General features: G+C 42.1%; 1 protein-coding gene across 1 annotated transcript; it reads right to left on the bottom strand.

The window, feature by feature from the left end:
• Positions 1–1,922: 1,922 nt before the first annotated feature.
• Positions 1,923–27,662, bottom strand: LOC122890100 (vesicle-associated membrane protein 8-like). Its single transcript, XM_044225806.1, has 5 exons — positions 27,612–27,662; positions 24,396–24,466; positions 22,964–23,060; positions 13,647–13,805; positions 1,923–2,951 (listed from the first exon to the last, which is right to left on the bottom strand). Exons 2-5 carry the CDS (start codon positions 24,407–24,409, stop codon positions 2,814–2,816), a joined length of 408 nt encoding a protein of 135 aa, XP_044081741.1. The 5' UTR covers positions 24,410–24,466; positions 27,612–27,662; the 3' UTR covers positions 1,923–2,813.
• Positions 27,663–27,855: the final 193 nt, after the last annotated feature.

Here is a 27,855-nt window from a genome sequence, read left to right on the forward strand (position 1 = left end):
ACAATATTTGAATGCAGAAGTAAATGAAGAGTCTAAGATTGCCTTAATATTTATCTCTTTCTACTCAGGCATTTTCTGACAAGGGTAGCACAGAGAGCAGGTGAATGCTCCTTATTAAACAAGTGCTTTTCTTCTTCCTAACTCGAAAGCTCTAGGACAACAGGCATCATGTGGAACTCACGCCTGGGTTAAGGGTGCTCCACGCGGGGAGCGAGGAGCCGGTCAGACACTTCAGTTCTAGGCTCCTGGGTATTGGCATCCTACTGTGTGACACTGTGGAGGGGGGAGATGAGGTGATCCTTAGGTTGATGTCTGGTACTCACGATCAGCAAACAGATAGATTTTTAAAGATTTTATTTATTTGACAGAGTACGCATGAGCTTAGAGGGAGAAGCAGGCTCCCTGACTAGGCGCTCGATCCCAGGACCCTGAGATCATGACCCGAGCTGAAGGTAGGCAACTTAACCGGCTGAGCCACCCACGCGCCCCCACAAGTGTATTTTCCACATGATTACAAATTACAGAAATGTAAGAGGAGACACTGTATAGGCCTCAGAAATAACAGCAGCCAAGTACATGACGATTCCCTGCCTCACGACCCCCTCACGATTCCTCTCTCTCCCCAGCCTCCTCAAAACAGCCTCCCAATCTGCAAAAAGCAAAAATCTCACGTCTTGTGTCTTATCTGGCCCACAGTTAACTTACGGCATGAGACAAGACACTTTGAGTTCAAGGTAAGGGTTTCATACATGCACAGCTGGTACTTGAATAAGTGACATCTTCAGCTTTCTAGCTCTGTGACCCTGAACGTGGTATTTAGCTTGGCGACTTTCTCATCTGCCAAATAGATGGCGAACAAACATCTACCTAGCACTTCTTTGACAGCCACTGTTCCATGTGCCTTACATTATATTTAATAGTTTCTACCTCTTTATGTCATTGTAAAATTAATGAGGGACTTAATTTTAAGATTTTTATTTTTATTTATTTGACAGACAGATCACAAGTAGGCAGAGAGAGGAGGAAGCAGGCTTCCCTGCTGAGCAGAGAGCCTGATGCGGGGCTCAATCTCAGGACCCCGAGATCATAACCTGAGCCGAAGGCAGAGGCCTTAACCCACTGAGCCACCCCAGCGCCCCTAATGAGAGACTTCTTGCCCAAAGCACTTAGTACATTATATCAGAGTACATGTTCAATATATCACCTATTTTTCTCCCTGGATATAAATTACAGAAACTCTAAAGCTTCTAACATTAAAAATCCTATGAAAAGTATTTTGTGAATGGAAAGGTTCATATTCTGCTGGAGGAACAAGCTTGGTGCCTAATTAAAGTGCGGATACTTGGGCGCCCGGGTGGCTCAAAGGTCTGCCTTTGGCTCGGGTCATGATCTGGGACCCCGGGATGGAGTCCTGTGTCAGGCTCCTTGCTCAGCTTGGCGGTGGGGGGTCTGCCGCTCCCTCTCCCTCTGCCTGCCACTTACCCTGCTTGTGCTCTGTCAATAAATAAAAATCCTTTTAAAAAATGCTGATACTTGATCATTATCAGAATTAAAATGAGTTATTTAGCAGATAGGAACCCCTGTTCTTTTATTCTTCCCTATGGATCAGTAAATGATTTTTATTTTATTTTTTTAAAAGATTTTATTTATTTGTGAGAAGCGAGCACAGCAGAGGAGGGGCGGAGGGAAGGGGAGAAGCAGCGGTTGATGTGGGGCTTGACCAACCCCAGGACCCCAAGATCATGACCTGAGCTGAATGCAGATGCTTAACCAACTGAACCACCCAGGCACCCCCCTAAATTTTTTTTTAAAGATTTCATTTATTTGACAAAGAGTGAGCACAAGTAGGGGGAGCATCAGACTGAGGGAGAAGCAGGCTCCCTGCCAAGCAGGGGGCAGGATGTGGGGCTCGATCCGAGGACCCTGGGATCATGACCCAAGCAGACACTTAATGAATGAGATACCCAGGTGCCCCCCCAACAAGTGATTTTTAAAACCAACTTCACACTTCAAGTTCCTACTTAGGAGATACAACTCATGAAGTGTTAACAACTGCAAAGTGAAGTTAGATGCTTTGGTTGTTAGAAATCTTAGTGATTTGAGGTTATTGGATGAAGTATATCATGTGGGGAAAGACAACGGCTGTTAGGGTGGTAAAATAGGACTTGTGACTCCCTAGGGAAATAATACAGCTTTGTAATTTAAAAATTTTTATCCAAGGAAATGTCTAGTATAAAACAATGGGTTGAGCTGTCATTTCAATGAAAGAATATGGAGAAGAGATGAATGTCTGTTTCTGGACTGTGTACTCATGTTAAGACTCCTAAGGAAATTAGAAGTTCACAGTCCTTTTTTTCCTAAGAAGTAAAATAATAGAGATTTAATGCCACAAACGCAATCATTTTTTTCCCCAGGAAGTCATAGTTAACGCTCAGCGCTGACTACGTGGTAGATATAATGCTCTGCAGTATTGCTATCAGCTCCATTTCACAGATGAGGAGACAAGGGCACAGGTTAAATAACTGGTCCAGAGTCCCCCAGCTGGTATGTGGCTGAGTGGAGGGTTAAGCTTCAGTGATGTGATTCCACGGTTTGTGCTCCTCGTCTTGACAAAGGGACAAGAGGCTGGGAAGTCGCTGGAAGTGGGAACAACAAATGGGACCGCAGCAGGGACGAGGCACGAGGAAGGACGTCCAAGCCCCGCTTCCTGCAGTCTTCCTGCACCAGAGGATACTTTCGTAATCGCTGGTCATGGACTCCTCTGCTTACACGTGACCATTTATTGGTAATTGCTGGTCCGGGGAGGAAAGGGGTCAGGTGGGTATCACATTCGTACTTAGAAGAATGATGATGATGGAGAGGAGAATGACCACAGTGATGATGATGACTTTTCTGAAGTGTTTCCACCACATCCTCCTAAGAGCCTTACTCGTTTTTTGGGATTCTTTGGCCTGAAATAAAAATGAATACAAACATCACGTTTTTTCTGTATGTGGATTCATGGGCACACCCCAGTCCTCCTCAGAGCTGTCTGAAAGCACAGACTGAGCTTGGTTTTGACCAGTCTCAGAGTCTCAGTAAGCGTGAACAGCTTTTACAGTACGATTGATGCACCAAGATTCCAGACGCCCTCCCTACTGTGTTCAGCTGCGCTTGTGCAGGCTTTGTTAAGTCCATGACCTACCTCGACCAGGTTACTCACTCTTTGAGCTTCAGTTTCCTCATCTTCACTTCATGATTTCACTTAAATCCCTAACAACCCTATTTAAAATCTCTACTCCCCATGGTGAGCCTGGGTAGCTCGTTGGTTAAGCAGCCAACTCATGATTTCAGCTCAGGTCATGATCTCAGGCTTATGAGATGAAGCCCCGCGTGGGGCTCTGCGCTCCGCACGGAGTCGGCTTGAGATTGTCCTGCGCCCTCTCCCTGTCCCTGCTCACTTACTCTCTCTCAAAAAGTTAATTAATTAAAGACATTGCTACTCCCTCTCCATCCAGAAAAATAATATTTCCCTTCAATACATTATTTTTCTCTAGAGTACTTATCTCTTATCTAGCATTATATAAATTTTTATTTTTTATCTTTTTTTTTAGAGGGGGAGGGAGAATCTTAAGCAGGCTCTGCTCTCATCATGGAGCCTGACACGGAGCTCGAGCCCACGACCCTAAGATCGTAACTGGAACTACCGAAATCAAGAGTCGGATGCTCCCTGACTGAGTCACCCTGGTGCCCCACATTGTGCAAATTTTACTTATTGTCAAGAAAGTAAGCTTCAGGGCGCCTGGGTGGCTCAGTGGGTTAAGCCGCTGCCTTCAGCTCAGGTCATGATCTCAGGGTCCTGGGATCGAGTCCCGCATTGGGCTCTCTGCTCAGCGGGGAGCCTGCTTCCCCCTCTCTCTCTCTCTGCCTGCCTCTCTGCCTGCTTGTGATCTCTGTCTGTCAAATAAATAAAATCTTTAGAGAAAAAAAAAAGTAAGCTTCATGAAGGCAGAGGTTTTGGTATGCTTCACTCACTGCTACATTACCAACAGTGCCTCACACAGAACATTCTTCTACTTTTCTTCAGCACCTGTACATAACTATTGAGAAATGTGGTGCTATTCTAAGGACCAAGCCTTTGTGTTTTCTCTCTGAAAACGTTTAAAATCTCTCTTCCTTTTTGATGTTCTTTAATTTCAGGATTACATACCCAGCTATGGTCCTTGTTTTGTTCATTCAATCTGGAAACTCATGTTACTTAGTTCTAGGAATGTTTCTTGTATTACTCTGATTTCCTCTCCTTTGATTCCTTCATGTTCTTTTTCTGAAACTCCCATTATTTTTTTTCTTTTAAGATTTATTTATTTATTTGACCGAGAGAGAGAGAGCGCACAAGCAGGCAGAGAGGCAGGCAGAGTAAGAGGGAAGGGCAGGCTCCCCGCTGAGAAGAGAGCCCGATGTGGGGCTTGATCCCAGGACCCTGAGATGATGACCTGAACCAAAGGCAGAGGCTTAACCCACTGAGCCATCCAGGTGCCCCTGAAATTCCTGTTATTCAGATGTTGGATCTCGCAGACTGATTTACTGTTTTCCTTATCTTTCCTCTTTCTTTGCTCTCCTTTCTGAGAGAGTATCTCGACTTTATATTATAATAATTCCATTCAATTTTAAATTTTTACTATTGTTTTTATTTCCAAAAGATGTCTTTTGTCCTATGAGTAAGCTTTTATGTGTTTTTTTTTTTATCCTTGTTTCGAGGATGTATTACCTTCTGTTACTTTTCTGTAGACAGAGATTGGGGAATGGTCACCATATTCAAAATACAGATATTCAAGATCAGGTTTTTCACTTAATCCATCTGTCTTTTATATGCTGGTCACTCTGGCCTCAACTGCACGTGGTGTCTGAGTTTAGAGCCTCTCTGGTATTGTCTTGAAATAATATTTATTATCCTTTGTCAGGGGTAGGGAGAAGCAGCAATGTGGCTGTAAAACGTGGGGAAGGCCCTGCAGATGACACGTTCCTTTGAGAGCCTTTATACCCGGTCTCGTCTTCTCAGACTGACACTGCGGGTCTACGCTTATGAGTACCAGGTTCTCCACTGTCTGAGCCCTTCCCAGGTTCTATGACCCGGATCGGCTTGCGTCTTAATGTCTTCTCTACAAACTTGCTAACGAGGACTCATAATCCATTTCTAGCTTCCAAAATTGTTGACATTTCTTACCTGTTGTCTTTTCTCTTGTTTCTTTTCTTTTTTAGATTTTATTTATTTATTTGACAGAGATCACAAGCAGGCAGAGAGAGGGGGGAGGAAGCAGGCTCCCTGCCGAGCAGAGAACCCGATGCGGGACTCGATCCCAGGACCCTGGGATCATGACCCAAGCCAAAGGCAGAGGCTCAACCCACTGAGCCACCCAGGCGCCCCTTTTCTCTTTTTCCTTTTCTTCCTATTTTTTCTTTTTTTGTTTTTTGAACTTATTTATTTTATCGTAGAGAGTGTGAGCAGGGGAAGGGGCAGAGGGAGAGAAATCGGGAAAGAATCCCAAGCAGACTCTGGCAGAGTGTGGAGTCTGTCATTGGACTCAATCCCACCACCCTGGGACTGAAACCTGAGCCGAAATCAAAGAGAAGCTTAATTGACTGAGCCCCCCAGGCACCCTTTCTTGTTTTTTATATATTATACATGTATTATTATTACACATTATACATTTTATACATTGTTTTATACATTAAAATCCCTAATTACTGCTTCACCTATCAATTTATTAGAGTTTTGAGAGTATACCAAAATAAATGGACCTGTTTAATCAGCCAAATTATAATTCATGACCCGTATTTACCTATAGACTGACTGAGAGAAAGCTTATGGGCCTAGTTTTTATTAAAAAGCCAAATCTGTTTCCCAAGAACATGCAGTAGAGTCTTTTACATAAAGATCAAGAGAAAAGAGAACCAATTTTGTTAAAATAGAGGTTTTATTATTTATTTGTTTGTTTGTTTTAAAAAAAGATTTTATTTATTTATTTGACAGAGATCACAAGTAGGCAGAGAGAGAGGAAGGGAAACAGGCTCTCCGCTGAGTAGAGAGCCCGATGCAGGACTCGATCCCAGGACCCCGGGATCATGACCCGAGCCGAAGGCAGAGGCTCAACCCACTGAGCCACCTAGGCGCCCTAAAATAGAGGTTTTAGTGAGAATGATTATGTGCTGTGTGAAAATATTGTGAGAAAAACTAAAATACTTTAGTCAAATATTTTATTGAGCTACTTCTATTCAGTTGGCTTCAAAGAGAAAGTAATTTTTTTTCATGTAATCAGGCATGCATAAAAGTGAAATTTGGAAAAGGCCACTGGGTGAAATAGAATCTCTTAAAACTTTTTGGGGGGGCCATATTTTCATAGTGTTTAGATGTTGCCACTTTCCCCAAAAGAAAGACATGTAATCTGGGGGCCCGGATGGCTCACATGGTTGAGCGTCTACCTCGGCTCAGATCATTCTCTGGGTCCTGGGATTAAGCCCCGAGTTGGGCTCTTTGCTTGGGGGGGTGTCTGCTTCTCCCTCTCACACTGCCTCTGCCCCTGCTTGTGCTCTGTCTCTCTCAAATGAATAAGTAAAATCTTTTTTTAAAAAAAGACATAATTTAATGAGAAATTAAAAGATCTAGCGATATGGTGGATTAGGTAACCCCTCAATCCTCCTGCCACTGTTACTACTCAGAAGTGCTAGATAAAATATAACAAGCAAACGGAAATTCATAGCTGAATTTGGAAGAATGTAAGGCCTGTTGCAGGAACTAGAAGAGCAGTGAAAAATTGCACTTATGGTGCAGCTCCTCCGTATTTGGGAGGGTGAAGATGTGGCTTCTGTCATCCGGGGCTTAGGATTTCACTGTTCATCAGTACAGCAGGCTAAACTCTGGGCTTACATGAGGCAATGGAACTATACTGAATTCTCCTCCTTCCTGTTAACTAAGCTCAAAACTTGGGACTCCTCAGCTCTTTCTCACCACACATTCAGTCTGTCCGCAATTCCAATTTGTGGCATCTTCAAAGTATATTCAGAATCCAAGCACTTCTCACCACTTGTACTGCAGTCAATGGTGATTTACTGTTACCTAAACCTTAACCGCTTTCTCCGCTCTTTAATTTTTTGCTGAAACTCAAACTTTTTCTCTTAGGTAATTTTCCAACTACCAAAAAACTTCCTTCAGAATTTCCTTAGGGCAGATGGGACAAAGACAACCAACTATCCACAGAAGCCTTGACTCCCTTCTATCATGTGGAATTGTTGCTGGCAACTGTCACTCCGATCACAGGCCACATTTCTCAGGCTCCTCCCCCCACCCTATGCTGCATCCCTCTCTGCCTCTTGCACTGAGGCAAACTATCAGACTAATTCTTACCAGTAGGTTGTGGGTAGAAGTGATGGGTCTCACTTTGGGGCTGAAGTGGACGTAAGTGAATGTGCTCCCTCCGCTCCCTGGTTAACCATCTGCTACCGGAAACTGAAAGACGCCAAGCTCCAAGGCAACGGCAGAGTCACGAAATGGGAAAATCTTGGGTTCCTGGATTACCATGTGAAAGTATGCCCACCAAAAACCTGTCTTAGACTGTTATACAACCAAGAAATAAACCTCCGTTTAGTTAAAACACTGAAAGCTGACGTATGTTGGTACAGCTAGTGTTTCTCTACTATTTCAGTTGGTCGGATGAGATGTTATTACAAGAATCTGAAACATGTGGCATTGGTTTAACCAGGGTTGGTAAACTGTGAAGAAACTGCTGTTTGGGGCTGGAAAGATAAAGACCTATGCTCTTCAGAATAAAATATCTGATAGTTTTGTATCTCCTATGACAACTTGGAAGGTGAACAAATTGCCTATTGAGTCTCACTTTGGAAGAAACTGTTGGAAGACAGAATGGTAGTGGTGTGAGTTCTTGTTTCTGACTGCATTTATCAAGGTACCAAATGACCGATTTGCAAGAAGAAATGAAAAAGGAATAGAGAGGGTGCCGAAATGTGGAACACTGAAACACTGTGATAAGCTGATGTTTTCTTCGCCCAAACAGTAGGAAATAAGATTGAAAAGGTGGTTAATGACAAATGTCCCTTAAGATTCTGCCCCTCCTCAAAAACAGAAAAACAGAAACCTATTCAAAATTGGGCAAAGGCTTGAATAGAGTTTCTTCAAAGAAGATCTATAAATGGCCAATAAGCATGTGAAAAGATGCTCAACATCATTAGTCATTGAGGAAATGGAAATCAAAACGAGATGCTAATAAAAAAAAATGAGATGCTAGTTCATACCCAGTAGGATGGCTGTAATTAAAAAAAAATTGTTGGAGAGGATGTGGAGAAATTGGAACCCTCTTAAACTACTGGTAGGTACTTTGGGGTACCCTCTTACACTACTAGGTTCAACCACCGTGGAAAATAGTTTGGAAGTCACCTCAAAAAGTTAACACAGAATTACCATATGACCTAGCAATTCCACTCCTATGTATATACACAGAGGAATTGAAAAGTTTTCAAACAGAAGTTTATACACGAATGTTTGGGGCAGTATTACAATAGCCAAAAGGCAGAAACAACCCAAATGCTCACCAACTGGCAACAACTGGATAAACATGTAGAGACGTCTCTGTACAATGGAATATTACTCAGCCACAGAAAGGAATGGATTACTGGTGTATGCTGTAACATGGATGAAGCTTGAGAACACGCTAAATGAAAGAAGCCAGACACAACAATAGATCGTATGATTTTGTTTACATGAGATAGCCAGAATAGGTAAATCCATAGAGACAGAAAGCAAATTAGTGGTTCCTAGGTGCTGGGGAATAACTGATGAGTGGGTATGAGGCTTCGTTTTGGGGGACGAAAATGTTTTGGAACTAGTAAGGTGTTGGGTATACACTTTATGAATGTATTAAATGCCACTGAATTATATACTTTAAAATACTAATTTTACCTCAATTAGAAAAAAAAAAGGTTCTGGGGCGCCTGGGTGGCTCAGTCAGATAAGCATCTGCCTTCAGCTCAGGTCATGATCCTGGAGTCCTGGGGTTCCCGTGTAGGCAGGGAGTCTGATTCTCCCTCTGCTCCTCCCCTAGCTCCTTCTCCGTCTCGCTTACTCTCTCTCTCAAAGAATAAAAAATTTTGAAAAAAAAAAAAAAAGATTCTGCCCTGCAATAGAGAGAAGATTAAGGGTATAATAAGGTACCTACCCAAGCCTTATGGCTTCAAGGTACTTGTCTTTAAATTGAGAGGGAGGCATGAGGGCGCAGAAGCAAAGAAATAACCAGGTTTCAGAATATTGTCCAGAAAAGAACCTTACATGTGGCTACAGGCATTGGGAAGAACTAGAAGCAAAAAGATTAGAAATCATCAAGTTTCAAACAGAATTAAATTGAAAAGATAAAAAAAAATACTTGATTAAAAAATTAGGAGTTTATGGACTCTGAAAAACAATCTGAGGGGTTTGAATTGGTGGGGGGGTGGGAGGTTGGGGTACCAGGTGGTGGTATTATAGAGGGCACGGCTTGCATGGAGCACTGGGTGTGGTGAAAAAATAATGAATACTGTTTTTCTGAAAATAAATAAATTGGAAAAAAAAATAGGAGTTTAGGAAGGAGGAAATTAAACCAACCATAGGCACAAGATAGATTATAAAAATTATATAAGAATACAGCCTCACATGGCATATAGTATACAGCTTTTATACACTGAGAGAGTCTTTTGAGTCCACAAAGGTAAAATTATAAAACTGAATCCTACAACACACACGTTTAATGTGCAACGTATCATATTAACAAGTTTAAGAAGAAAAATCATCTCAATGTAAAAATAGCATTTGATACAATTCAACCCCCTTTCATGATAAAATTTCTTGGCATATGAGGAATAGAAATGAAGTTGTATAACTTGTTACAAAATATCAAAATCTGAATGTAAATGTAATACTTCATTGGGAAGCATTAGAAATAATCATTTTAAATTGAGAACAAAATAAGTATTTCAGGTGTCACCATTTCTATTCATCATTTTCCTGGCATTGCTAGCTAACATAGGAAGACAAGCAAAATAAAAAATAAGTAAGTAAGTAAGTAAATAAATGGAATCTAGCTGGCTCAGTTGGTAAGGCATATGACTGTTGATCTTGGGGTTGTGAGTTCGAGGGCTGTGTTGCGTATAGAAATTACTTAAAAATAAAATCTTAAAAAGTATGTATATTGGAAAGGAAAAAATACAGTCATTATTTATATATGATAAAATTTCAATGTAGAAAATGCAAAAAAAATCCCTAGATAAACAATACTATCATGAAAAATTTCACTAAGATTTAGGATACAAAGGCAGAATGTAAAAATGCATTATGTTTCTATTAATCAAAAAAAGCTTTTGAAAGAGACCTAGAAAAATGAAGACACATAGCATGTCCAGAGGTGGGACAACACTATTTTAAAGATGTCAATCCTCCCCATATTAATGTAATTCCAGCTAGCACCCCAACAATTTGTGTGTGTGTAACCTGAGATGTAGGTTCTAAACTTTGCTGAAAGAGAGAGTAAGACTTGCCCACACAATTTTCCCAAAGTAGAAAGTAACTTGCCCTATAAGATATTAAGGCTTCTTATAAAACTTATAAAAACCATAGTATAAAACCATAGTAACTAAAACAGTATAGTACTAGTCCAAGGATAAAGAAATAGACCAGTAGAATACTTACATATAAATTAAAAGGATGAAAACGTGAAATATGGTAGGGTCGGCATTACAAACCAAAGAGGAACGGCTGAGCTAGTCAATAAATGGTGTTTGGGCAAACTGGTTTTTCGAACAGAAAATAATAAAATTTTGATTACTATCTCATACTATGTGCAAAAATAAAATTCCAGGTATTTTAAAGATCCATGTTTAAGGGGCACCTGGGTGGCTCAGTCAGTTAAGCATCTTCCAGGGTCCTGGGATCGAGCCCTGAGTCTTGCTCCCTGCTCAGTGCAGAGCCTACTTCTGCCTGCTCCTGCTCTCGGCATTTCTGTTGCTATCTCTGTCTCTCTCAAATAAATAAATAAATAAAATCTTTAAAAAAAATCCATGTTTAAGAAACAGGATTTAAAACTTTCAGGAAACAATATGAATATCTTTATAACCTGGGGAAAGGAAGGAGTTTTTTTTTTTAAACGTATTTTTATTCCCTTACTCATTTTGGACTATATTCAAAAGAATGAAACTGAACCACTGTCTTACACCACACACTCAAAATGGATTAAAGATCTAAATGGGAGACCTGAAACCATAAAACTCCTAACAACAACAACAACAACAACCATAAGCAATAATTTCTTGGATATTAGCTTTAACAACCTATTTATGGATATGTCTCCTTAGACAAGGAAACCAAAGCAAACAAACTATTGGAACTACGCCAAAATAAAAAACTGTTGTTTAGGAAAGGAAACCATGATACGCATTTTTAAAGAATAGTTTCGGGGTGGAGGATGACTGGAATAGAATCAAACTAAAAATAGGGAGAGCGAGGGGCGCCGGGGGGCTCAGTGGGTTAAAGCCTCTGCCTTCGGCTCGGGTCCTGGGATCGAGTCCCACGTTGGGCTCTCTGCTCAGCAGGGAGCCTGTTTCCTTCTCTCTCTCTGCCTGCCTCTCTGCCTACCTGTGATCTCTGTCTGTCAAATAAATAAATTAATAAAATCTTTTTAAAAAATTAAAAAAATAAAAATAGGGAGAATGATTAAATAGAGGGAAGACAATAGACAAGAAATAATAGAGCATGGAGTGATACAGTGAGTGGCACTGGGATGGGCAGGAAGTGGAATTTAGCCATTCCATGGGTTATTATCCAGCAATGAAAAGGAATAATATATTAACACACAAAAACATGAATATCAGAAAACTATTAGTAAGTCAAGAAGCCAAGCAAAACGTGTATTTTATAATTTTATTTATATGAAATTCTAGAAAAGACAACGCTATAGCGACAGAAAGATCAGTGGTAGGCTGGGGTCAGGGGTCAGGGAGGGTCAACTGCAACGGACAGGAAGATTTTAAGATGAAAGAGCTATAACTTGACTGTGGTTACACAATTGTACACAGGTACCACAGTTCATCAAACTGCTTAAAGTGGGTGAATATTATTATTATTATTTTTAGATTTTTTCTTTATTTCTCTGACAGAGATCACAAGTAGGCAGAGAGACAGGCAGAGAGAGGAGGAAGCAGGCTCCCTGCAGAGCAGAGACCCCGATGCGGGACTCGATTCCAGGACCCTGGGATCATGACCCGAGCCGAAGGCAGAGGCTTAACCCACTGAGCCACCCAGGCGCCCCTGGGTGAATATTATTTTATGTAAACAATATCTTAAGTTGTTTCTAAAAGTGAAAAAGTGAGACCAAGAATAAAAAAGATTTAGGAGGTAGAATTGATAGGACTTGGTGAGTAGAAAGTATGTGTATATTTTGTTTTACATGGTGGCTGTGTTTCTCAAAAATATCTATAAAATTAAATTTTAAAATGCTCTAAGGTATTCAACCCTTATTGATTGCCTTAAAAGTATTTGCTAATAGAGAATTTTGAACATATGCAAAAGTTGACAGAATGGCATAATGAACTCTATATACTTGACATCCAGGTGTTTTTTTTTTTTTTTTTAAGGTTTTATTTATTTATTTGAAAGAGAGAGAGCATGAGCTGGGGAGGGGTGCTGAGGGAGAGGGGGAAGCAGACTTCCCCCTGAGCAGGGAGCCTGACTTGGGGCTCAATTCCAGGACTCCAGGATTATGACCTGATCCCAAGTCAGACACTCAACCGACTGAGCCACCCAGGCACCTTCAACATCCAGTTTTAACAGTCACCCATTTATGGACAATTTTGTTTTCTTTATACCCCATTCTACTCCTGAACTATTCTGAAGCTAATCTCAGACATTACATAAATTCACTCGAGATATTTTAATATGTATCTCTAATAAGTAAGGACTCTTTAAAGCACAATATCATTATCACACCTAAGAATTAATGATACTCCTTAATGTTACCTAATATCCGGTCAGAGTTCAAATATCTAATTATCTTATGAAGTTGCAAATTTTCATTTTTATAATTTGAGTCAAATACCAAATAAGGACCATACACTGCAATTGATACACCTCCTCAACCCATTTTTTGGTAAAGTCTACTTCCCTTGCAAATTATTTGTTGACTAACCCGTGCACGTCTTAATGTAAGAAATGCATTTGTTGGGGTGGCTGGGTGGTTCAGTGGGTTAAAGCCTCTGCCTTTGGCTCGGGTCATGATCTCAGGGTCTTGGGATCGAGCCCCACATTGGGCTCTCTGCTCAGCAGGGAGCCTGCTTCCTCCTCTCTCTCTGCCTGCTTCTCTGCCTACTTGTGATCTCTGTCTGTCAAATAAATAAATAAAATCTAAAAAAAAAATGAAATGCATCTGTTATGCCGATAACTACTTACTAGTTTAATGGGCTTTTAATTTTCATTTTTTTATAATTAAAGAAATTTTAGTTGCATTCCAATAATTTTTTGATAAAGCCATAATTTGGCAACATAGGATGATCTTACAGTATCCCTGATATGTACTTGCTTTTGGCTGTTCGTTTTGAGCACTACTTGGATACCAAGACAGGTGGGCATCACTTACAGTTGTCTGGAGATCATTGGTTCTATCAGTGAAGATACTCAATCTGTTTTCGCTTTCCAAAATTTCATCAATATTTTGGGACATAATATTTTTTACGTCAGTTACTTGACTCCTCAGTGTAGATATCGGGGTATCGTCTTGATTTTTATTGTATTTCATCTACACAGAAGTGAAAGATAATACAAATATTATTTTCTATAAATGAAATCTATTACAATATATTGTACAAATTGAACAAAAGTGTCAAAAGTACATTTCACTTGCTTTTCAGCATGAGGAATCAACCAAGCTTCAGATTGTCCCACCTTAATCTTACTGAGAAAAGGGTCTGGGGGTTGGACGGGAGATCGATATTTCAATGTATACAATCAGTGGTGGAAGCCTTTTTTAAAAAAGTTATATATTTATATAGTTTTTTAGAAATATGTTTTACGGTCACAGTAAAATTGAGTGGAAAGCAGAGTCCTCACCTATTGTTATCCCATCCACCCCCTGCCCCCAGCTCCCTATGAACTTCCCACACTACAGGGGGGCATTCGCTGCTACGGATGAGCCTCCGCTGATGTCTTCTCATCACCCGAAGTCCGTGGTTTACCTCACCATTCACTGCTGGTGCTGTGGCGCTGTACATTCCCTTGTGTGGACAAATGTGTAATGACAGGTGTTCTCCATTACAGTATCACACAGAACAGTTTCACTGCCCTATTTGACAATGATTTACTTTTTTAAAAAGATTTTATTTATTTCTTTGTCATAGACAGAGAACACAAGTAGGCAGAGAGGCAGGCAGAGAGAAAGGGGGAAAGCAGGCTTCCTGCCAAGCAGAGAGCCTGATGTGGGGCTCCATCCCAGGACCCTGAGATCATAACTCGAACAGAACGCAGAGCCTCAACCCTCTGAGCCACCCAGGCACCCCAATGGTTTACTTTATTGATTCGCCTTTGAAGATTATATAAACGGATGTGACCTTATCTTTTTTCTGCTCTAAAAATGACGTGCTGCACTGATTCATGCCTCCCTTCTCCCTAAGCCCTAGCAACAATTGGTCTTTTTCCTGTCACCGTAGCTTTGTCTTTTCCAGAAGGTCACACAGTTAGAACCAAGTAGCCTTTTCATATTGGCTTTTTTCACTTATTAATATGCACTGAAGATTCCCCCATATCTCTTCATGGCTTCCTTGCTCATTTATTTTTAGTGTTGAATAAGCCAGTTGTTTGGATGTACCACAGTTTACCCATTCACCTACAGAAGGACAATCTTGGCTCTTCCATGTCTTGGCAATTATCAGTAAAGCTGCTCTAACACGTGCATGCAAGTTTTTGTGTGAAGAGCAGGGTTGTGACTGTCGGAGCGCAAGGTAAGAGTGTGTTTAGTTTTCTAAGAAACTGCCAAACTGTCTTCCACAGTGACTGTTCCAGTTTGCATCCCACCAGCAGCGAGTGTGAGCTCCCAGTCTGCACCAGGTGCTGGCCCAGGGTGAATTTCGGCCTTTCTGTATGTGTGTAGGCTATCTTACCATCGCTTCGATTGGCGATCCCCTAATGATGCAGGATGTGACCATCTTTTCATGTTTACTTGCTGTCTGTACATCTTCTTTGGAGGCATCTGTTCAGCTCAGTGGCCCATTTATTTTTTAAGACTTTATTATTTATTTATTTACTTTAAAAAAGATTTTATTTATTTATTTGACAAAGAGAGAGATCACAAGTAGGCAGAGAGGCAGGCAGAGAGAAAGAGGAGGAAGCAGGCTCCCCTCTGAGCAGAGAGCCCGATGCGGGCCTCGATCCCAGGACCCTGAGATCACGACCTAAGCCGAAGGCAGAGGCTTAACCCACTGAGCCACCCAGGCACCCCAAGACTTCATTTTTTAAAGTAACCTCTGCATCCAACATCCAGCTCAAACCCACAACCTCAAGATCATAAGTCGCATGCTCTACCAACTGAGCCAGCCAGGTGTTCCCCTTGGCCCATTTTTTTATCAGCTTGTTTATCATCTAATTGTTGAGTTTTCAGAGTTCTTTATGTATTTTGGATAACAGATGTATCTTTTGCAAATATTTTCTCCCAGTCTGTAGTTTTATCAGATGTGTCTTTTTTTTTTTTTTAAAGATTTTATTTGTTTATTTGACAGACAGAGATCACCAGTAGACAGAGAGGCAGGCAGAGAGAGAGAGAGAGAGGGAAGCAGGCTCCCCGCTGAGCAGAGAGCCCAATGCGGGACTCGATCCCAGGACGTGTAAGTATTTTTTTCCAGTCTGTGGTTTGTCTTCTCATTCTCTTGACCTAACCTGAAAATCTGTGTCCCTAGTTAAGAGCAATAATGAACTGTATTTAGACCATTATTTTTTTTTAGACCGTCAATTTTTAACATGGTTATTGATATAGTTGGACTAATATTTACCATAATTGTTACTGTTTTCCTTTCATTGTTCTTGTCCTTTGTTCCTCTTTATATCTTCCATTTTATCCATATTAACAAAAATGATCTCTACAAGAGAGTGTTATATTAAAAGAGTAAGCCGTAGCTGCAAAACAATATCAAATCATAGCTTATTGGGCCCTTAATATGTGCCAGGTACTGTATTAATCACTTCACACATATTAACTCACTTAATTCCCAAACCACCTGATAAAGTAGTATTTTTGTCATCTTTTAATTTCTAAAGAAGAAAACTGAGGGGTGCTTGACTCGTGCAGTTGCTAGAGTGCTTGACTCTTGATCTCAGGGTCTTGAGTTCAAACCCCGCATTGGGTGTGGAGTGCACTTAAAATTTAAAAAAAGATTAAAATTAAATTAAATTAAAAAAAATTAAAATGAAACAAAACAAAACTGAGACTGAAAGTAATAAGGTATCCAAATTGTTACACAGCCAAACAAGGACAGTCAAGCTCCAGAGATTAAGCCTTTAACCCACTGCATTAATGACCTCAGTTCTGTGAATTTAAAAGTTATATATAAACATATGTTATATATATTATAAACATATGCATATAAAATGTATATTCTCATACATTTATTATATATTTATCTATATGCATATTTATATATAAATAATTCTGGAAGGTTACACATTAGGCTGTCTGTTAAGAATGCTCACTTCAGGGGCACCTGGGTGGCTCAGTGGTTTGGGCCTCTGCCCTCGGCTCAGGTCATGATCTCGGGGTCCTGGGATCGAGCCCCGCATTGGGCTCTCTGCTCAGCGGGGACTCTGCTTCCCCCTCTCTCTCTGCCTACTTGTGATCTCTCTGTCAAATAAATAAGTCTTAAAAAAAAAAAGAATGCTCACTTCAGGGGATTTGATTGAGCTTGTTGAAGACATATTTTGCCTTATATATTTTGTGTTATTTTACCTTATTAATAAGCCTTATTTTTAAACTAAAAAATATTAAAAACCTCTGCTCTTTGGCAAGTTATCAAATTTACCTTTTAAAAAATATTTTATTTATTTGAGAGAGGGTGAGAGAGAGAGCGAGCGAACAAGCGAGCATGAGCAGGGAGAGGGACAAAGGGAGAGGGAGAAGCAGACTCCACTGAGCAGGGAGACCGACTCAGAGTTCAATCCCAGGACCCTGAGATCATGACCTGAGCCATACAGGTGCCCCTCAAATCCACCTTAAACAGAACTCTGATCTTGCTGGTTACTGGAGCATGCGATTTACAGCTGATGCTCTGGGAGGGGCTCGCTAGGTAAGTGTAGAAAGAAGAGGCTGCTAGTTGAACTGTGTCCCTCACCCGAAGATATGTGCAATTCCTCACACCAGTTGGCTAGGAATGTGACCTTCCCGGGATATAATGTCTTTGCAGATATAATCAAGTTCAGATGAACGGTTCGTCTTTTTTCTTTTTGTTCCTTTTTTCTCTTTCTCTCCTTTTAAAAAATGCTTCATCTTTTTTAACCCGAGGGAATCATTTAAATTTTGTTAAGATAATGTATTCATAGTCCATTCATTGGCATTCAGCTTCTACACACATTTACACACAAACATATTTAAATCTCTCCAAACTATTTTTATTTTGTTAACTACTGTGTAAGAAATTCAACTTTTTTTTTTAGAAATTCAACAAGTTTTACAAAATTTTCTACAGATTTAATGCTTACCTTAGTTTATAAATGTTAAACAAATTTCTTTGATGTCAGGTGTGTTAACTGCTCGAAATGTGCATATTTTCATATGGTAACTAGTTTTCAGGGAGCTATGTCAATAATATATTTTGGCTGTGTTGAATCTGCAGAATTATTCATAAGAAAATTTATGAATTTACTATAAAAGCATCTATCCTTAGTTATTTTTCAGGCATTGTGGTGGACACAGCCTATGGGAAACCCAATGCATCACATTCTTGAAACCTCCCCCCACAAGTATGACTTGTTTCTAACTAATAGCAAAGATGATGGGGTGTCACTCCTGTGACTATGTCCCATATAAAATTTAGTAAACTGGTGTAGGGAGACTCCTCTGGTGCCCTTGAGAAGGAAGCAGCCATATTACGACTGGCAAAGCGGCACGAACTATGATCAGTCTCTAGGACCTGAGGGTGTCCCCTGGCCAACAGCCAGCAAAAGCTGCATCCTTTAAGGAAATGAATCCTGCAACAGGTTCTAAATGAGCCTGGAAGCCGAATCTTCTCGAGCTCCCAGATGAGAGTACAGCTTGGCTGATGACGCTCAGCACAGCTTTGGGAGACTCTGAGGGGAGAAACTGTTAAGTGAGGTCTGGATTCCTGACCCACATGAACTATCAGATGGTAAGTGTGTGCTGTTTTAGGCTACTGATTTGTAAGATTTACAATAGAAAACTAAAAAGGTATACTTAGAATATTTTATTATGGAAAGTTTCAAACAAACACAAATGCAGAGTGAACAGTATAATCAATCCCTATGTACCCATCACCTAATAACAACACAGTCAATCTTGTTTCATCTGTACTGATTCCCCCTTCCCCAAATGTACTATTTCAAAGCAAATCCCAGACAGTATATTATTTTAATCTGTAAACACCTCAGCTTACATCTCTAAAAGATATGACCTCATTTTTCTTAAAAAAAAAAAACCAAAAAACAAAAAACAAAAACCACATCATTATCACATCTACAAAAATTCCTTAATATCATCAAACATCCAGTTTGGGTACAAATTTATAAAAAACAAATCATAGTTTTTAGTTTTTTTTTAACGTTTGTTTTGTTGATTCAGAGGCCAAAGTCCACATTTAGTGGATATGTGTCTCTTTTAATCTATGAGTTTTCCTTAACTTTTTCACTGTTTCAATTTATTTGTTGAAGAAATTGGATTCTTTGTCTTGTAGATTTTCTCATATTCTGGATTTTGCTGATTGCACTGATGTGGTATCATTTAATGTGGTCCCTGATCTATTTTCTGTAAACTGGTAGTTGGGTATAAAGGCTTGGTCCTATTCAGGTTTGATGTTTTGGTCAAGCATACTTGCCCACACAGACGTGTGCTGTATACTACTCATTGTATAACATAGGAAACATAACTAAAGATTGATCATCTCCCTTACTGTGACCTTAGGAATAATCAGTGGGTTTGGGTGTCTTGAGCCCATTTCATCTGTTATGAAGTTCTTCATCAGCTTTTCACCTAATTTTTTTAGTCATTGATGATGACTGCTCAGGTCCATGATTTCATCAGCAATTATAAAATAGTGAAATCTATCACCTCTTCTTTGTTTATTAGCTGGAATATGTCTATAAAGACCAAAAAAACCTTTTCCCTACCAACTACTTGTTTTCTTTGAGGTACAGTTCAACTAGGAAAGTCAGAACAGATTGAGTCTTTTATTTATTGGTTTCTAGAGTGATAAGATAGATCCTTAGTATCTTCCAGAGTGGACTGGTGAGGAATTATTTTGTCTTTGATAGTATCTAGAACTCATGGAATTTAAGACATTTGACGTGTTACAACCCACTGCAGTTACTATTCTTTTCTATGTTCAAGTTATTCCATCACTGACCAGTGTCTTTAAGTTGGTTCCTAAAGCCTTTTGACATGAGCACAGTGAACTTTGGTAGCTTCCTTGTTTCTGGTATGATAAAGTACTTCTGGCTTACATGTTTCCTCCCTGATATCTGCAGTCAGGCCTGGTTCTTCTCGTGTAAAATGGTATTTAGAGACTATAATCTAGATGCTAAGAGGGCACATTGTTCCTGGGTTGCTCGTTATTTCTAATGTTTTGCAGTAGGTAGGCTAGAAAATACTTCAATGAAAAAATTCTTGGGGTGCCTGTCTGGCTTAGTTGGTAGAGGATGTAACTCTTGATCTTAGGGGTCATGGGTCTGAGCCCTACATTGGGTGTAGAGATTACTTAAAAATAAAATCTTTAAAAAAAAAGAAAAAAAAATCAGTATTTAATTTTCAATTAAAAATTTTCACAATTTGATTTTCTTTTAAAAAATATTTAATTTTCAATTAAAGTTTAGGATTAGAAGGTTTCACTTAATTCTTTGACTTTATATTTGCAACTCTTGCTGAAAATCTTGATTCCTAATGACATTAACATGATTACACAAAGTAATAAGATCTATATAAACCAATTTTAGAATAGCAACACCAATGTTATCACTAACAATGTGGTACTTGAAAATAAATACTTTAAGATTTATTTTTAGTTCTTCTATCATTAGGGTATAATCTCACTAGGAATACACAATCAAATTATAGTGTTTTAAAGTCACTTGAAATAAATTTTCACTGTCTTTCAAGCCATCAGCTCAATACACAATTAGGTTCTTTTTTTTTTTCTTTTGAGTTTTCAGGATCACTTTTTAAAATTAAAAAATTATGGTAAGATATACATAACAAAGTTTATAATTATAATGATTTTTAACTGTTTAGCTCAGTGGCATTGAGTATATTCACATTGTTGTACAATTACCACCCCACCCCCACCATCTCTGGAACATTTTCCATCTTCCCAAACTGAAACTCTGTACCCATTAAACACTAATTCCTCCTCATCCTTTTCCCCCAGGCTCTATCAACAACCATTCTACTTTTCGTCTCTATAAATCTGACTAGTTTAGGTATTTCATGTAAGTGGAACCACACAGTATTTGTTCTTTTGTGACTGTCTTATTTCACTCTGAGGACAACTATTTAAATACTTAGTAGTATTTAATAATTATGTAAAATATTTTTATGGTTCCAAAGTGAAATCTCCAAAACAAGTTTCATTCAGGGAGGCCTAGTTTCTATTCTTGTCCCCTATCCCTAAATAGGCAATGATTAAAATGTTTGTGGTTTATCCTTTTCTTGCTGTCATCCCTTTTTTCCACTATAACCAAACAAAAACACTTATTTGTATTTATTCTCTCTTTCTTAAATGGTTGCAAATAAGAATGGTAAACAAATAATAGTATACCGTACAAACTTTCTCTCTCTTGCTTTATCCACTTATCCATATATCAAGGATGTCATTCTTTATCATTATATAAAGATAGAAATTCCCAATTCTCACTCATCTTTACAGCTCTTATCTCCTAATTCCAAACTGTTCCGTCAGCTTTCATACAATGTTGAGTACAGCTGGAGGGGTGCCTGGGTGGCTCAGTGGGTGAAGCCTCTACCTTCGGCTCAGGTCATGATCTCAGGGTCCTGGGATCGAGCCCTGCATCGGGCTCTCTGCTCAGCGGGGAGCCTGCGTCCCCCTCTTTCTCTGCCTGCCTCTCTGCCTACTTGTAATTTCTGCCAAATAAATAAATAAAATCTTAAAAAAAAAAAGGAGTACAGTTGGAGGTTACATACCATATACTTTCCTAATACTTGTTGAAAATCTGCAGCAACTGCATTTGAAGGAGAAAAATGTTCTTGCGACATCAAAGGATTTCTCAGAAAAGTATCACTAACCTGGGGACATTAATGGAAATATTTAACCTATATAGATAATTTCAACTGGCGAATCACAGAGCAAATGTTTATTTGAAGCAGAGTCTGGCAGAAATGTAAGGTAAAAGAACATTCTATTGCCACACCATTTCTAGCTTTTTGGTCCTTTCCAAAAAGGACGGGAGTCCTTTCCAATCGAAGATGCTCTATGTACGAGACCTGTGCTTGCCCGGTCTTCTCTGCGGCTCTCGCACAGATCACAGGCTCAGGCAGTGGGGCTGCAAATCCCACTCTTGAGTCTTTGGTATGCCTGCGGGCTCGAAAGCAAGAGCAGGTGCTCACCTCCGGCACACAAAGAAGGAGTCCATGATGTTTTCTAAGTACGTTTTTTTCATCTCGCCTTCCTCCTCCCCCACTCCAAAGCCATTCAACGATGAAGAAACAATCCCTGCGGAATGGTACTATCTTTCAAACCCTTATGGTTTTTTTTTTTCTTTTTCCAAATGCTTATGGTTGTCATAGGACATTTCAAGATCTCAAGAAGGAATTCTTGCAATTGTTTGTACTCAGTGTTGCATTCCCAAGCAACGGTGGTAAAATGTATGTGGTTATCAATTTGCTACCTGGTTTTAGGAAGGTGGTCAAGTTCAAGTGTTTTGTCGTAATAGGAGAGAGGGAGGAAAATTTGGATAATTTTAAATAGTCACTTAAATCGCTAACAGTGGTTAGCATCTACACTCTAACCGTTATTGAGGTATATCTGAAGAGTGAATTTCAGTATTAGTCCTTATAATCCTTGATTCTATATGTGGTTACAGTTTGAGTTGTTAAAGCAAGACAGTATACTAATTAAATATATGCACATTTCATGAATTTGACTAGAGAATATCTGTTAGTCACTATAGTGTTGCTGACTGATTTTTTCCATTAACGTTTTTTACTTATTTTTTATTTTAGGAAAGATCTATTTCCTTATTTTAGAGAGAGCATGCATGATTGAGGGGGAGGGACACAGAGAGAATCCCAAGAAGACTCCCCGCTGAGCAGGGGAGTCTTGATCCCATAACCCTGAGATCATGACCTGAGCCAAAATCAAGAGTTGGATGCTTAACCAACTGAGCCACCCAGGCACCCCATTTGTAAATTCAATACACATGCTCTTGAAATGGTAAAATAAATATTAGTAAAGTTTAATTTCTCTCTTAGTTTGAAAGAACAAGATAAATACAAAGAGAGAGTCTAATGGATCTGTGTGGGCAGTCTTTGCAGACCTTGCTTTAGGGTTGGGAGAAGTGTGGAAACAGGGCAGATGAAGGATAAGGGTAAGAAATCTCTGAAGGTCATTAATAGCTTTATAGACAAATCATCTGCTTTTAGTTATTGACACTCTTACTAACACACTATAAAACAGAGACCTCATAATTTCAATCACTGAGAAAGTCCTTAAAGTAGTATAAGAAATTACTTACGTTTTTAAGAAATGCAGATGGTGTTATGGTATCCAAGGCATTGTCTGTAGCACATAGGTAAGTGATTCCATCAATAAAGAGAGTATGGTAGACAAAGCTTTGAAAAGAATACATTAATTTACATGATAACATTGAAGAAATTAAGTACCCTTACAGAGATTCTATTTTCAAGCTCTCAGTAGTATACAAGCTCTGTAGATAACTTTTTATAATGAGAACTAAAAAAGCTTTCATATATATGAAAGATTAAATTATGTTAAATAAAAACTATAAAATTAGAATATGTATTTAGGATGTCATCAATAAAATAAAATGCAGTCAAGAGAAAACTCTATTCATTTATTTATCTGTATTTAAAATGGCCTTGGTAGGGGTACCTGGGGGACCCCTTTATGATTTGTGTACTTCAATGAAAAGTTAATAAAAAAAATAAAATGTGGGGGCGCCTGGGTGGCTCAGTGGGTTAAACTGCTGCCTTTGGCTCAGGTCATGATCTCAGGGTCCTGGGATCGAGCCCTGCATTGGGCTCTCTGCTCAGCGGGGAGCCTGCTTCCCCCTCTCTCTCTGTCTGCCTGCCTACTTGTGATCTCTATCTGTCAAAAACAAAAACAAAAACAAAAACAAAAACACCCAAAAAACCCCCAACCAAACAAAAAAAACCCCACACACACCCCCCCAAAAAAACCAGGCAGGATCTGTTGTACCTGAGGCTGCATGTTTAGGTGATGAGGCGATGAAGACCCAAGGTAAGTGACAGCTGTGGATGGGACGGGGCACATGGTGGGGATTTTGGGGTTTTGGGGATGGCTGGCACTAGTCCGTATTTTTGGCTGAGGTGGTAGTTGGTGGGGAGACTCCCTTGTAAAGCTTCATAAAGCTATACTTTCGCTTGATGAGTTTTTGTATTTTGTCCTATTTTACAACATAAAGGTTAAAACAAACCTGCTCTTAAAAAAAGGATGAGTCCAGAAGTAATAAATGCTCTTATTTCCCACCTGGTGTTTTACTAGTAAAATGGTGTCAAGATTGGTTTAGGCCATACCTTGTAACGTCACAAGTGTAGCTTAAAGTGGTCTTATTAAAGATTTCTCAAGTGGAAATTTCCTTTTTCATTAATGAAATATTTTGGGTATACTAAAAACAGTTTGGAGAATAAGACAACAAGAATACTTTAGACCTACCAATTGTTTAAAATGTTATAGATACGATTCATGTCCCATGGATACCCTTCCCCCACTTCATTTCTTCTCCCTTCCCTTTGGAGAGGTAACCACTACTTTGAATTTGGTGTTAATCACTCTCATTTGATCTTACACTTTTACATACAGTTCTCCTTTCTGAGGGTTCGAGAGCATGTGCAACTGACCTTATCTTCCCTAATGTCATTACTATTGTTAAAAAGCAAGCTGACTTCTATGAGAATAGACCTTACCTTCCCATCTGCATTATGGTCTTTGGCTCTGCTCTAAGAAGCACTAGTTTAAGCACGGTCGCCACTGCTTCCTAAAAATAAATGATCAGCATTTACTTTGTGGAACACCATAGTGTCTTTAATAATTCTTCTCTCTAAATTTACCCATGGTGGGGCGCCTGGGTGGCTCAGTGGGTTAAAGCCTCTGCCTTCGGCTCAGGTCATGATCTCAGGGTCCTGGGATCGAGTCCCGCATCGGGCTCTCTGCTCAGCAGGGAGCCTGCTTCCTCCTCTCTCTCTCTCTGCCTGCCTCTCAGCCTACTTGTAATCTCTGCCTGTCAAATAAATAAATAAAATATTAAAAAATAAATAAATAAATTTACCCATGGTCTGAATGGTTTATTAAAGACCAAGTGTTCACTAGAACTAATGGGTGGTTAGTCATAATGTGTGGTAAGAAGCAAGTTATGAAAGTCATTTGAATCTGAAGGAAAATATGAAAATTACACAAATATACTTGTGTGTATAGTTATATATGTGCAAATACAGGTTACACTAATCAATCTTGAGTCACATCTGACATGTGGCTTTAAGGCTGGGTAGTGCTATCTAATCAAACATCTTTTCAGTGACCTTGGTCACTGAAACTATACCTAAAAATGTTAATGGATTAAAAGTATTCAGTCCTGGGGGTGCCTGGTGGCTCATGGTTAAGTGTCCAAGTTTTGATTTTGACTCAGGTCACGATCTCAGGGTCATGAGATTGAGCTCTGTGTTGGGTGGGGTGGGGGTTCCATGCTCAGTGGGGAGTCTGCTTGAGATTTCCTTTCCCCCTTTGTCCCTCCCGTGTACATGCTCTCTCTCTAGAATAAAACCGAATCTTATTCAGAAAAAAAAAATATTCAGCTTTCTCTGAATAACCTGAGCATTCCCCTCCCCTTCCCACCCTCTTTTTTCTTCAGCATTCTTCTCTCTCCATTTTAAGATAAAAGTTTTTATTCAATATTATTCACGGATTTCTTTCTATAAAACAAATAATTGTCGGGGTCCCTTATTTCTGTTTCTTGTAAGGCTCCTTCTCTGGGGGGAAATGTGCAAGGTGTTGACGATTACCCAGAATATCTCAAATATGGGGAGTTTTCAGGAGTCCTATTAATTTACCTTAGGAGTGTGAAAGGGACAGGAAGGTTACCTAGGAAGATCCGAAGAGCCACATTCCTCCCCGCCCTCCTTTTTCTAGAAGAATTATTTGTTTCAGAGAGCGAGAGAGCAAGCGCCGGTGCTTCAGGGTGGGTGCAGGGGCCGAGGGAGGGAAACCCGGGCGGACGCCCCCCTGAGCCGGGAGCCCCACGTGCGGCTCTCACAAGCCCTCGCTCTCCCTCTCCCCGCTTCTCCGAGAGGCAGCGCGCGAAGGCACACGCGCTGGAGGGGCCGGAGCCGGAGGACCTGCGGCCCGAGCGCGAGGCCCGAGCGCGAAGCCCGACGTAGGGCTCGATCCCGCGACGCAAGAGCAGGACCCGGGCCGGGCGGGAACTCCCGTCCCAGGCTCCCCAGCGGCCGCTCGCGCCGGACGCCTTCCCGTTCGGAAGCCCCAGGCCCCTCCTGGAGAGGCTCGGCCTCGGCTTTCACCCCGTCTCACTCGCTGTCTACGTTTCTGGAACGTCTGACGTCTCCCTCCTGCCGTCCTCATCTCCTGCCTCAAGCGTTCCGGCCTCTGCCTCGACCGCTGCTTCCCGACGGCTGCCTGCAAGCCGCCAATCAACTTTTTTTTTTTTTTTTTAAAGATTTTTATTTTATTTGAGAGCGAGAGAGTGAGTGAGCGAGCGAGCGAGCAGGGGGAGAGAGAGGGGGGAGCCGACTCAGACCGAGCAGGGAGCCCGACGCGGGCCTCGATCCCGAGGCGACGGCGCAGCCACCCAGGCGCCTCAGGCGACCATCTCCCGTCGAGCCAACGAGCCCCTTTTAGCTCTCGTTCAGCTGCTTCGGGGCACGTTCTCGGGATTCTGCTCTGGGCGTCCGGGACGCCGCGGCTCTGGTCTAGGTCGCCCCTCTCGGTCCTCTCCTGACAGTCTCTGCTTCGGGGGCGTCTTCTCCCCGCACTCCGGCTTCTCTGCGCTCTTCCACCGGCTTCAGCCGCCGGCCGTGCCCCTCTGAGCGCGACCTAAACCTTCGGGAACGGACGTGCAGGACAGACACAGACTGGCCACTTCAGCGGGCAGCAGAATTCAACTGTCCCCGGCGTCCTCTGTCCCCTTGCACCCCTCACCTCCTCCGGACCCCGCCGGCCTTCCCCGGGCCCGAGATCTCCCTCCGCAACTGCGAGGGCGCGGTCCCGGCCGCGTGACCGTGAGGACGCGGTCCCGGCTGCGTGACCGTGAGGACGCGGTCCCGGCCGCGTGACCGTGAGGACGCCGTCCCGGCCGCGTGACCGTGAGGACGCCGTCCCAGCGGCTCTCCCCCTCCAGCCCTCCCCCCACGTCATAACCGAGCAGGTTCTCCAGAGACGCTCCGACCCTGCGGCCGCCCCGGGCCCCGCGCCGTCAGCGTCTCGGCTTTCCCGAGCTCATCCTCCGCCGCCGCACACGCGAGCCTGCGCCCCGCCGCCCTGAGGCTCCCGCGGCCCCGCACGCAGCACCCCGTTCCACGCGCACGGAGTCACTTCCCTCTCCCGCTTCGGCCGTCCTGCCTCACGCGGCCGCTGAGCCGCAGCCCCAGTAACCGTGCGGGATCCACGGGCCGCCGCAGCCCCGCCCCGTCCCGCCCCGAGCAGGGCTTTCACGCCGTGCGACAGCGGCGTCCGGCCTCGGTCCTAACCCCACCGCCAGCTCAACCCGGCGCCACTCCGGGTCCCGCCCGTTCCTCGGGGCCGCCTCTCCCGCAGCTCCCACCCTGGACTATGCAGCTACCAGCCGTCCCACAACTGTCTGCGGACGCGGGGGACACGAACTGTTGACGCGCCGCCTCAACTGCAACCGCGCGGGACTGGCATCGTCGCCTGCGGGCCGCTTGCACCACCCACCCCGACCGCTGGGCGGCGCACGTGCGGCCCCGCGTTGCGGATCCGCCGCTCGCGGCTCCCGCTGCTCCCACAGGCCGGCGTCGCGCGGGGCGGGGCCTGTAGCCTCCACCGCCCGCTCCGGGTCGCCCGGCCGCGCGCCGTGGTGAGGGGCGGGCCCGGCAGGCACCTCCCTCGAAGAGGCGGGAGCCGCCGGGGCGGAGGTCCGGACACGGGGGTACCTGATAGGAGCCGCCGGTCAGGGCCAGCTCGGCGAGGACCGCGCGGCCGTTAGCGACGCTCCCGCTACTTTAGCCTCCCGCAGCCTTTCCCATTGGCGGCCGCGGGCGCCGCGGCAGCTCGCCCCGCTCCTCCCTTCGCTCGCTCCCAGCTCCGCCCGGCAGGGGGCGCGCCGGGCCCAGCGCCACGTCACCGCGCAGCAGCCCTCGCGATTGGCGGGCGGGGCGGCTATAAAGGGAGGGCGCA

The sequence above is a fragment of the Neovison vison genome, chromosome 11 (genome assembly GCF_020171115.1).
Source record: "Neovison vison isolate M4711 chromosome 11, ASM_NN_V1, whole genome shotgun sequence".
NCBI classification, from domain to species: domain Eukaryota; kingdom Metazoa; phylum Chordata; class Mammalia; order Carnivora; family Mustelidae; genus Neogale; species Neogale vison.

What these genes read in the sequence shown, in the direction of transcription:
- LOC122890100 (XM_044225806.1), bottom strand. An exon ending in CATCTGCATTTCTTAAAAAC is followed by an intron (nt 13,806 to 22,963) that starts GTAAGTAATTTC and finishes ACTTCTGTGTAG; the next exon opens with ATGAAATACAATAAAAATCA. An exon ending in CCAATGATCTCCAGACAACT is followed by an intron (nt 2,952 to 13,646) that starts GTAAGTGATGCC and finishes TTTTTATTTCAG; the next exon opens with GCCAAAGAATCCCAAAAAAC.